Source organism: Schistocerca nitens, chromosome 2 (assembly GCF_023898315.1).
Source record: "Schistocerca nitens isolate TAMUIC-IGC-003100 chromosome 2, iqSchNite1.1, whole genome shotgun sequence".
NCBI classification, from domain to species: domain Eukaryota; kingdom Metazoa; phylum Arthropoda; class Insecta; order Orthoptera; family Acrididae; genus Schistocerca; species Schistocerca nitens.
This window is the reverse complement of record NC_064615.1, coordinates 499621760-499634982: the sequence shown is the minus strand read 5'-3', so window position 1 is coordinate 499634982 and position 13223 is coordinate 499621760. Positions and strand designations below refer to the sequence as shown.

At 36.9% G+C, this 13223-nt stretch overlaps 1 protein-coding gene across 3 annotated transcripts in view; it reads right to left on the bottom strand.

Annotated features, from left to right (window-relative positions):
* Positions 1-13223, bottom strand: part of LOC126236473 (cleavage and polyadenylation specificity factor subunit 1) — a 328004-nt gene that overhangs the window by 27539 nt on the left and 287242 nt on the right. For all 3 annotated transcript variants that reach the window (XM_049945805.1, XM_049945806.1, XM_049945807.1), the window contains 2 exons: positions 8006-8164; positions 7673-7825 (listed from right to left, as the gene is read on the bottom strand). In XM_049945805.1, the coding sequence (XP_049801762.1) occupies positions 7673-7825; positions 8006-8164 (312 nt within the window). The remainder of the gene's footprint in view (positions 1-7672; positions 7826-8005; positions 8165-13223) is intronic.

Sequence of the window (13223 nt, the reverse complement as noted above, 5' to 3'; positions counted from 1 at the left end):
AATTCTGTTGCTTCTCAATCGAACAACCATTTTTTGAAAGCTTATATGCCGCCAGAAGAAGAAAACAAAGACCGTTTTGAGAAAAAAAGCTGTTGGATATTTTTACAAAAGTAAATGTTCCAGTCAAAAAGTTCCCCAACTACGTCACTTTTTAACAGTCAGTTTCAAAGCATTTAGGCTTTGTCTTCATACATGCAGCATGCCAATCTTTTAAATTTGTGTGTTTAATCATTTACAAACAAATAATAAAATTAGATACAAATTTTGCCAAAAAATTATATGCAAATTTCATCAAAAATAGATGTGAATTATGTCAAAAATAGACACTAGTTTTCAGAGTCCCTCGTTATAAACAATGTGTGTGAGGTTACACTTTATTACTGTTTATTGTTCTCAACTCTTCGATCACACTCTACAAATATTTTACAGCTATAGTTACATACAATAAGAATGAGTTCCTCATCCACGTCATTAAGTCTGAAGGGATGTTTACCAGCCACCGTGCCATCCTCTGTCTTCCAGCATCAGGCCGATGTAGTATGGAAGGGCATGTGGTCGGCACACTGCTCTCCACTGAGACTTTTCAGACACCACTACTCAGTACTGTAGCTCCTCAACAGGCATCCAAGGCTGAGTGCACTCAGTACCAGTCCTCTCACCAATTAAAAAAACCCTTAGCAACCCTGAGAATCAAGCCTGGGTCCTCCGCAAGACAGCCAACTACATTGACTTCTCAGCTAGAGAGGCAGACTTTTATTGTAAAAACACCGGGCAAATGCATTGCATGGATTTTCATTGTAGTGAGGGAGTTAATGATGTCTTCACTTTTCGTAGAGATCTGTGGCACTGTTGTTGAATGTTGGAGATTGGTGATACACCACAGTAGCTCTTTTCTGTGAATATCGAACATGTACACTCATTAATGGAACAATCAGCCTAGACGGCCTATTATCTGTTTCTGATTAGAAAATTTGTCTTTCTGCATGGTCCTGGTTGTGGACAAGTGACATTAATCGTATTCAAACATCAGTTGGGGTTTCTTCACAGCTTGAGTGATCTATCAGAACCACCAAAGTGCATGCATCTGGCCAAGATCACCTACAAAAGAGAATGTGTCTACTGCTTGGGCAATAATTTCAGTGATGTCTCTTACAGTGTCATCCATCCCAGACTATTGAGTCAGTTGCGTGGTGGCAATTACTGCTTTGACCAGTTCACTTTACTGAGTCCCAACAAATTATTATACACAACTTCTTCTTCTTCTTTTTTTTATTTTTTTAAAAAGCACCTACACTTGCTGATTTCCGTACAATCCGCCCATAGAATCACATCTGAATCTGAATAATTTGACACAGCTTACTGTAAAGTATATCAATCTGCAAACAAAACAAACAAAATGTAATAATACAAGAGTATCATTAAAGCCACCCAGTATCTATCATAGTGCGAGATTACAAGTGGTATCCCCAAAACAAATTAAACATGAAAAGGAAAGGTTGAGTTACGCATCATTTTGCTGGCAAGTTGCAAGGAGGAAGCAAAATCAGATGCTTAAGAAGCATTGTGGCTGAGAGTGAATGGAGGCCGCAAGACAGCTGCTGACTGCTAGCAGGCTGTAAAGCCAATGTTGTCATTTACTCAATGTACTTCATACAATCGCCCGCTTGCAAGCAATGAGCCAATATGGCGAACATCTGACTACGCCAATATATGAAGCCTCAGATTTTAACCAAAATATAAAACTGATTCCAGACAATTTCCAAATACCTGAAGACAGCACTGAATTTGCAATGAAGAGACAATTCCAATAAAATTATCACCGTATATCTAAAACCAATATTAGTAACATTATTTGTTGTAACTGCGACGGAAAGTGCGGCAGGACTCGTCGGAGCGGCCCATAAACAACACAAACGGGAGAGAACGGACACGAACATGAAGGACCTTACGAACAACAAGATCGAAACAACAGAGTCACAAGCAAACCTAACTAATCAACCATGTCCACTCGCACATGGAACATGAACGTAAATACGCTGTCTGAGGCAGGATGTCGATAGATGCACACCAAGATTAGACTGACTGGCCAAGCAAGAGGCAGGCACTTAAATACATGATCGGGGACACTGTTATTGGCCGCTGGGACCACGTGTTCCACTGTGGCACCCTCACATTAAATGTGGGCCAGGAGGCACACACCGCCATGGCTTATGGCGTGATGGTGCAATCACCTCTAGGGGTCTTCGATGTCCATGCCATCTGGTGCAGATTCAAAATCTGCGGTGCACAGTACCAGATTATTGAAGTATATGGGGAAAAATCATTTGTACCAAAAGCAATAAGTAATAAAGAAAAATTGCATATACATATGATAACCATTTGATGGGTCCTGCAGTCAGCCATAAAATGGGCATATTTAACATACTGATAAACAGACCAACAATTAGTTATTTATAACTTACTATACAATTGTTATTAAAGATCAAAACAAAGATTTCTCCACAGTTTATGACAAACCATGTAGCAAAGATGCTGAGTTGCAGATAGGCACAACAAAAAAACTGTCACAAGAAAGCTTTAGGCCAGTAAGGCCTTCCTCAAAAAATAGAACACACACACACACACACACACACACACACACACACACACGAGAAGCCACACTAGTTGCATTTGCATGAGTTTTGTGTGTGTGTGTGTGTGTGTGTGTTTTATGAAGGCCTTACTGGCCAAAAGCTTATTTTTGACAGTCTTTTTGTTGTGTCTATCTGCTACTCAGCATCTCCGCTATATGGTGAGTAGAATGTTCCTTCATAATATTGTTACATCCTGTCCTGGATTTTCCATTGTTTGAGTTCTCCACAGTTACATGACAAGATTAGCTTCTGGATGAAATATTTGTACTAGTGTTTCTACTTGTCCATTAAATTTCGGGCATGCAGCCGTGCAAATAAAATTTCCTCCACTGATATTTCGGCCACGTATCATCCGGCCATTCTCAGAGCGAGTCACAAGACTGACGACAAGATGCCAAGCACAGCCTATTTTATTTGCATGGCTGCATGCCTCAAATTTAATAGACTATTCATTACACCGTGAGAAGTTGAAAATGCACAGTGTTTCTAATTGTTTATGTTTATTTAACAAATAATTTGTGAATCAATGTTAATGAATCAGCCATTTGAGTAACATAATGAAGAACTGGCAAAAGAAATAAAGTTGGTCACTTGATTAGGTCCCTGTAGATCCGATTTAAAGTCTACTATACAGTGGCGGCTCATGAGTATACATTCTGGGTGTTCACAAACTTTTAGATTCAGATAAATTTTAAGAGTGTGAAATTAACAGCATCTGCTGTATAACAATTACACTTATCAACAGGTTTATACAACTACAGCCACTGCTAATAATAATAACAACAGTAGTAGTAGTAGTAGCAGTAATAATAATAGTAATACGAAGAAGATGTAAACTTATCTGACAAAAGAAAGAATTGATTTCATGGTTTTTTGCACATTTTACAGCAATAACAAAATATTTCACATTTCTGTGTAAGTGGGAGTTTTCAAGCTTTTCTATTTTTTTGGAAACAAGGTTCCTAACAGATGCATTAGTTCTTGAATTTACTTCCGGGGTGAAAATTAGATATTTTTACTCTGCACTCACACACCAGCTTGTGCTATCTGTACACTTCCTTGTTAAATGTTCGCTTGTAGTCATGCTTATTTGATTTCATCATGCTCTCGTCAAAGAATCTGTTCTCAAAGGAGCTAGTTCCTATGTGGCTAGCTTTTCCTGGTAATAAACTTTTCTGTTCCCAGCATGAGATTTTCACTCTGCAGTGGAGTTTGTGCTGATGTGAAACTTCCTGGTAGATTGAAACTGTGTGCCAGACCAAGATTGAAACTCAGGACCTTTGCCTTTAATGGGTAAGTGCTCTACCGACTGAGCTAGCCTAGCACGGCTCACGACCCATCCTCACAACTTTACTTTTCTGTTAGCATTTAAAATAGATTCAACATAGTTCATGTTTACACTGCACACGAAAGCCAATTCCCGCACAGTAAACAACTAACTACAAACACAAAAGTGCCACTTGTGGAAATGATTGAACTCAAGTAATAATGTGTACCAACATGGTCACTTGACTAGAACACAAATAAGGTGCTGAGATCCAAAGGGTCTAAAACACAAGAAAAGGTAATCTTACAGCCAACAAATGTTATTGGCCCAGCTAATATTTCCTGTTGAGACGTTGGGTTTGGTGTCTCGTCAAAACTTAAAACAGTCTTGTAAACAGGCATTCTGCTCCTCCTAGAGTATCTCCTACGGCGGTAAGGCATGGCTGTGTGCTGCGTGCTGCTGCCTGCAGTCGACTGACGCAGAAACAGGAAGCGCGCCCAGTCCCCAGCGCTGCTTATCACCGGCCGGATGTTGCGCAACCCATTCACAACTGTTTGATTATAGCCCGTCGCGGGCCTAGTAATACTAGGGCCCGCGACTCCACGCAGCCTCGCTCAGCGGCTAAGTCCCCTTCAAGGTCACCCGCCTATAAGGCGGCGCACACAGCCACATTTAAGTGAACATCAGAGAAGTCAGTGATACAGCTTCTTGTGAATTTTCATATATAAGTACAATATGGGCCTACAGCACAAATAAACCTAACTCATCAAAAGATCAACAGATTTCAGAAGCATGAATAAATGCTACAATCTCATAATCAACGATGGTGTGCTTTAGGCCCTTATGATTCTTGCGCTCCAAATGGATTACTGTATAAAAAATTCATAACTTAATATACTATAACTTATTCAGAAACACACAACATATGTTTATTGTCAGTACAACTTTAACATATAATGATGTCTGATCTAATTTTACTACAGCAAATAGTGAGTGAATTAGCATATCTGAGGAGTGTGCTTTCATCTAGCAAGATTTATGCCGAGCGAATGGATAGAAGCGTCTGCCACAGTGTGCTACCACCTGGTGGCACTGATGTAAACTTCTACCTGAGTGGCAAGGGCCAGTTGTGAACATTGTGAGCCATGCGCATTGTTTATCAAATCTGTATGTATTTGGCCTGCAAGGCAATTACGTCATGCAAGTTAAGCATATTCAAAAGCTCCTTAAAACATGCATAAAAGGAGGTGTGCTTGCGAACCTGATGTCAAGTTTCACAGAGTCTAGAGGAGCAGTTGCGGGGCAGATTTAAGAGCTCTATCTTTCAGATTGCAGCATCTATGTTACGTTTAAACCACAAGACGTTGAAAGTTAGGACATTTACGTGCTCTTGTGCTCTTTCGCAGCAGCTGCCAATGGTACAATATTTAGCTAAAAACACAATTTTATCCATGCATAAAATTAAGCAATGTAGTATCAGGATGCGAAAAAATGTTTATCCTGTATTTTAAAATGAATATACAACCAAAAAATTTGTATGTGTATTCAAATTACAGTCTCCAGCTTAAAAGCCAATGCAACTACAGTAGTAGTCATGTGATAAATTTTAAATAGGCGAGCAGAGCAAGGCTCGGGACCTTTTGATGTTCTTGTGTGGTTGGTTAAGGTTAGTAAGGTCTTGTGCAACCTGTGAGCTGTATGTGTTTATGTGATAGTGTTGTGTGGTGCATAGTTTGTTTAGACTTAGTCATTTTCAGTGCAACAGTTGGCAACTTTGGAAATGAATAATCGCTATGTGCCAGCATACACATCTGAAATTCAACAGTAATTTAAAAGAATTGGTTGTTGCAAATGGACTTCACTGAACTGTTTAAATGTTAGGAATTGTACAGATGAACAATTTGGTGCACTGCACAATGCCTTTGGTATACATTAGTCACTGCTTTTGTATACTTCCCATGGCCTGCAAGGTCAGTTATTTCAAATCTTATTGTTTCACTGTGTATAATTGTAGCCCGAGTTAATCCACCAATTATAATTTGTTCTCTTGTGCTAAATAAAGCTGAGAGTGAATCTAATCTTAATACTTTGGTACATTTTGTCCCAAAAAAGGGAAAAAAAGAAACTGACCACTAAATTGATTTATGGGTACTCACTCTCTACTGGTTAGGTAACAACTAATTACTATCATTATCTGATAATTAATTTCACTTTATTTATCTGTTGCCATACCCATTTATCTGTTGCCGTAACCATATACAATTAAGAGGGTGTATACTTTGCCAAATCTATTCCTGGAGAAGTTTCTGAATGGAAACAAAAATTAGCCAATATGAGGGAATAAGATGGTCCATGTAGGGAGAATATACAATGTAGACTGGTAATGCCAAGAAAAGCATTTCTGAGGAAGATAAATTTGTTAACATCGAGTATAATAGATTGAAGTGACAGGAAGTCCTTTCTGAAAGTATTTGTATAGATTGTAGCCAGGTAAGGAAGTGATACATGAATGATAAACAGTTTAGACAAGAAGGGAATAGAAGCTTTTGGAATGTGGTGCTACAGGAGGATGCTGAAGATTAGATGGGTACATCACGTAACTAATGAGAAGGTACTGAATATATTTGGGAAGAAGAGAAATCTGTGGTACAACCTGACTAGAAGAAGGGATTGGTTGGTAGGACACATTCTGAGGCAAGAATGGATCACCAATTTAGTACTGTAGGGAAGCGTGTGGGGTAAAAACCATAGAGAAAGACCCAGAGATGAATACATACAGCAGATTCAGAAGGTTGTACGTTACAGTAATTACTAGGAATGAAGAGGCTTGCACAGGATAGAGTAGCATGGAGGGCTGCATCAAACCAGTCTTTGGATTGAAGACCACAACATTCTGAATATGGAGTCATGCATGACACTTGAGCATGAAAGCTATTCATTTTTCACATTATCTGCACAGATTATTCCCACTAACTTCTGTGAAAAAAATGGAGTTCAGATGCGGCTGTTTATTGATGCTATATTTTTAATATGTAAATATGAGGATTTTAGGGTATTTGAAATGTTTTTAAATTTATTGTTAGTTCAACTGTTTGTGTTGATATAAGCAGTCAACGTTTAAAAGGCTCATCAGAGACAGAGACAGAGTTGGGAAGGAAACCACACAGCATTTCACTTAAGAGATTAAGAAAACCTAAATCTGGATTGTCAGATGATGAACTGGATCCTATTTCTTTTGAGTGCAAGTCCAGTTTCTTAACCACTGTGCCAGCTTGCTTGGCTGCTAATTATAAATCAATCACAATTGATCTAAAATGGAGTAAGACAGGAGTAAGTTATATTTTGATAGTAAAAGGGATTTGAATTGATACCTTTCTCAGAAAATAAAAAAAAAACATAGGTAATAAAAAATTTCATGGCTTTCTACGTAGCAACTCCAGCCTGGAAACAGGATACGTAGATAGAGACAATGGGTGTAGTTTCTATTAACCATAAAAGTCATTAATACAAAGAAATATCATCAAAAAATAATTGAAAAGGAATTCAATAATATAATAATGAGATTTAAACAGCACATGTCAGGGACTAGCATAGCATAGTACACACTACCACTATAAGTGACACGAAGTTTTCATTCAAGTCGGTGGGGAACTGTAAAGATTTCTGTTCCTGAAATGTTACAGTTCGACACTGTAATTTCACAATAAAAGAACAAATATTTACTCCCAACATTAATCCTGATCACATAACATTATACAAATAAAATCAGTACCTTCTGACCAACTGCTGACACCAGGAAACCAACAACATGTGTTATAGCAGTGACAGGTCCTTTCTGCTCTTTGGAATACACCATTTTGAATCGATTCTTGGTAAGGGGTTGTCCTGGTTCTGGTACAACTTCAATAATATCAAATATTAGAATCTGAAACAAATATATACATTAATAAATGTCAGTAATAACTACTTTTGTAGAAAATATATATAAGCAAACATTCTGCAAAAGAAAAGTTACCTAACAATGTGAGTTGCAGTATTAACCTGGACAGACCCACAAATACGGTATATTGTTCACGCTGAAAGAATTAATAAGTAGAAATCTTACCCGTCCTCTACTTGTTATATCTTCACCATAATTGTAATTTGTTCCAACAGCTATGTAGCCTTTTAATCCACTTCTTGTCCCCTCATATGCCAGACTAACATTTTTAAGGCAAGTCACGTGTTCCCACTCATCAAGCTCCATTTTTGTGTTAGGGATGACCTGTGAAATAATACAGGCAGTTTAACATTTTTACAAACATGTGTATTATATAAACATATCAACTGTTTGAATAACTTTAACTGAGAAGTGGCACTTGCTCACTAATACTCATAAGTAGTTAGAAAAGCAGCAAATTTTGTGTTGTGGCCATCCACAGCTGTAGAACTGAACCATGATGAATAAGACCATATCATCTGTATGATACATCTTTTGTTTCTGATCCAACTAGTTTTGTGGCATTAGAGCCACATTTTCAGGGATACAGCTGTACGTAAAAAAGAGTAAAAACAAATAAAGATCATGTTTTGGTTAACATGTAATTGCCCTATATACACAGCTATAAAGAAAAAAATATGTACTCATATTTATAATTTGTTCCAAATGATAAGCAGTAGATGACCCAACATTCTTTGTCCAATTATGATAAAACTGTTTAAATGTCAAGAGATTGATAGTCCAATTTGAAATAGAGCAGAATGCAAGAATCATCATCCTGATACAGGAAAACTAAAACAAGAATAATGAAGTAAACCAAATGGAGTCAAAGATAAAATAAATGATATATGTAGGTGGTGAAAGTTATATTCACACTGGAATGGTAAAACAAATCATAACACAGATCTTGTGTAATTGTACTACAAGTTAAGTTTAGATAAAATGCTGCTTACAAAATAGACTAGACTGGACTGGAGGAAGGAAAACATAAAATCTTATATAGACATACCTAAGGCTTGATATCGCTGTGACAGCATGAGATATATAGTGACTGCCTAGAACTGAGCTGAACCAGCACTGGCGCCAACAAGGAAAATGGGCACATGCGCTTAAGAACATATGCAACGGAAAGTGACACAGGAAGTGAATCGTAAACAGTGGAAGAGAATGTTGGACAGCATCATTACAAATAATTTTACATGTGAAAGGTAGAATAATCTAAAACACAAATGTTATTTTATTTTTAAAAGCAAGGGGGCACTCGTGCATAGAGGAATACAATTATAAAATAAAAGGAATTATATAAGATTTGAAACTTCTTTTAGAGTGGCAAACACATATATAGAGATATATCTCTCAATTCTAGAGGTTAAACAAGGAAGAGCAGAGCAGAGAAATGTGATATCAGGGGCTACTGTCCATCACAACATTTTGGCAAACTTCAAATGCTTAAATAGAATAAACCAGTACATAGGTTTATTTATTAATTTAAAACACTTTTACATGCATTTATTTGACAGTTGTCCCTCGTATCACATTTCTCTACTCCACTGTTCCGTGTTTGACATCTACAATTGCTAAACATTGTGAGATTCATATGTCACTATTTAAGTGTTTGCTATTCATAACGAATTTTATTGAAAGTCCTACATAATTCCTTTTATTTTACAATTGCATTCCTTTATTCATGTCTGGCCCCTTATTCTTAAATATAAGGTATGTCTACATAAGATTTTTTCATGCTCCATTTAGTAAGCAACATTTTGACGTATCATACAATTATACAAGATCTGCTTTAAGATTTATGTTACCATGGCAGCGTCAATACAGCTTTCACCCCCTACATAGATACATATGATTTTTTTGTCATCCATATGGTTTAACTACATTATTCTTATTTAAATTTTGCTGTATCAGAATGATGTTCTCCACATTCAACCCCATTTTAAACTGGACAAAGAATGTTGGGTCATCATCTGCTTATCGTTTGGAATAAATTATACATGTGAGTACATAATTTTTCCTATATAGCTTCGTGTATAGTACAACTACATTTTAAATGAAACAGGATTTTTATTCACTTTTTGCTCTTTTTTACATCCAGCTGTATCCCTTAAGATGCGACTCTAATTCCACAAAACTAGCTGGATCAGAAATAAAGATTTGTTGTACAGCTGAAACAGTCTTATTCATCAAGTAATAAATGACAACAATGACTTTACCTACACATTTGTTCATCATGAAATGTATTATCAAAAGCGAAATGTATTTGGCTTATTAAGTGCAGCAATAGTTATTACAGGAACTGGAAAGAAATTACAACCACATTTCATATTGTTCTCTCCAACTCAAGTTTCCAACAATAATTTCATGTTTATTATTTGTCATTTATTGACTTATGGCATGTGCCAGAGTTAGCAATTCAAAATTAACAAAAGCAGGACAGGGCCTCACAAAAAGCAGGACTTTTTTTAAAAAAAAAAAAAAAAAAAAAAGAAAGCATGACAAATTATTTTAGAATCAATAAACAGTTTATATTTTACACTGTGGGATAATAAATAAACTCTAATCTCAATATAAGCAAAAAGTAATGCATTGAGAATCTTCTGCAGTCTTAAGCAGTGGTATTTAATTGTTACAAATACAATGGAATTAACCTGAAGTAGTTTTCAATCTTTTCCAGTGATGTTTCCTTTGAAAGCGCATTTTTCGATAGAATATATTGCTAAGAGAAGAGCTGGGTTGTTATCTTGAAGAATATAGCTATAAAATTCTTCACAAGACATATCCCTGAAACCATATTTCAGCAGTAAAATTCCTTTCACCATGTCTATCAACAAACAGTTCCTTTCTGTTTAGGGAAATTTTCAGAATTTGTGAATATTTGGTGACATGTACACTTTTTAGGTGAAGAATGCCATTTTCACACTTTTGATTAGTAGGTATTAAAGACATGCAAGAAGGTGCACAAAGCAAAGGTCCTTTAAGTCTTTGAGCTTAAGTCCTTTGAAGCACTGGAATTCTTCCATTGGCTGCACCCATTTTTCCAGGTGTTCAATGTAAGTTTCAAGGAAAAATGATACATTTTCTATGTACACCTGACACACTTTTTCCAAGCCATCTCCTGAAAAGGAATTCAGATCTCATCTGACTTCAAAGAATGAAGAACTTATACAATAGAATTGTTTTCCTTTTCAACAGACATTTTTGGATAAAAAATGTGCATGGCTGAGAAAAGAAGCAGAAGATATTTCTCTGAAATGTCACTTGTAGAAAATATCTAACTGTTGAAGGCACATATTTCCTACCTTAAGAGCTTACCGCTTGTTGGGTTGTTTGCGGGAAGAGACCAAACAACGAGGTCATCGGTCTCATCGGATTAGGGAAGGACGGGGAAGGAAGTCAGCCGTGTCCTTTCAAAGGAACCATCCCGGCATTTACCTGGAGCGATTTAGGGAAATCATGGAAAACCTAAATCAGGATGGCCGGACGCGGGATTGAACCGTCGTCCTCCCGAATGCGAGTCCAGTGTGACCTTTAGAGCAGAAGTAAGATTTCAGTGCTGCATACAATTGTCACCAGCAAAAGCAATGGACTGAGAAGTAGTAAGGTTATCCTTTTTAAAAGTATCTGTAATATAACAGGAAATGCTTTCTGTAGTTCCCTTCAGACACCTTTCTAAGTTAAGCACCACTGTCTGAATAGCACTGCTTTTGTAATCAAAATGTTGAATTACAATTGGGAACATTTCCAGTTACTAGCATTTGTCGGTGTGCCAAAATATGGAACTATGAAGGACATAGTTTTGACAATAACATGAGTGAGGTTGCAATGACACTGTACTGTGATTCATTTGTCGTGCAATGACATTATTTACAATGGCTCTGCTTTAGTTCTTCCACAAGATAAATTTCTGCAAACTCACAGTTTGGAAATAGCTTCTTATTTAAGTTTCTGGTACAATCCATCAATTCGTACAAATGGTGGTAAAAACCGATATTGTATGCCAGTGTGGGTTTTGTGGCTTGAACATTTCTAACTACAGGCATATGATTTTTACTCACAAAACTGAGCACTGAGCCAGATGCAGGGCTGGTTAGTATCATCTTTTCTTTTTTTCTCTGCTAAGATGTCTTTAAAAGCCCACTGCACACTTATATCCCATATTAATTCTCACACACTTTACACTGAACTTCACATTTGTTTCATCTACATGCAAAGACAGGTATCTTGCTTTTAATTTATCTGAGAACTCAACTGTCTTTTTCGCTGTCACTGCTATTTATCTGAGGAGACAACTTACTTCTATTACGTAGGATGCAATCTTATACTGCAACAATACTTCACTTAAAGCCTCAATGAATCAGCACTAAAAGTGATAAGTGTGTGCACCTTATAATTCAGTACAACTAGAAATTTATTAGGTGATGAATGCATTTCTGTTAAAAGAAGAAGAAGAAGAAGAAGAAGAAAGCATTAATCTTAACTTTTGAGATCATTTCATACTAACTGTAGACTGATGATGATTACAGACTACGAAGAAAGGAAAAAAAGAGGACTAATGACAGCTCACTGTGTGGACAAAATCAACATACTGTGAGGCATTGTGAACAGTCCAACACTATGTCAAATGATAATGATTGGAAGCAGTGGTTTCTCAATTCCTAGCTCAATTATGCATTTTTTAAAGTGTGATTTCAGAATCATTTCAGTTGCCCTCCTTGTTTTCACTGTCAGTTTTTGAATTGGTAATATGCTATTTGTTTTGATAGATACACATCAAGTATACAGCTAATATGATTGGCCCATTGGAATTAGTGTTTGATGATAATGGCCTCCATGCTTGTAGCATTTTTTTCCTCCAGGATACTGATGTTTGTATGCCACTTTCAGTATTCTCAAGACACATCATATACTTCTCGAGGAGCTTCAGATGTCTTCTATGGGTGATCTAGGCTTCATACTCCTAAGTGAGAGTTGGTATGATGATGGTATGATAGACAAAGAGATTACTCCGCTGAGGTCTTGGTTGCCAAAGACTCTGTCTTGCAGACAGCCAAAAGCTGTGCTAGCATATCTTAAGCAATACTGCATTTCAGCATCAATATTTGTATTAGTCGAGAGGTGACTGCCAGGGTCAGGGAACTGAACAATCTGTAGGACTTCACCATTTAGTGTTATGGTTGAATCTTGACTGTGAAAATTGCTGCAAAATGTGTGTTTTCTGATGTTGACATCTACACTAATGCTCATGTACGCCTCACTGAATACATTCAAAATTGCTTGAAGGGCTTCAACTGAGGTAGCCACAACAACATTATCATCTGCATACTGGAGTTTTGTG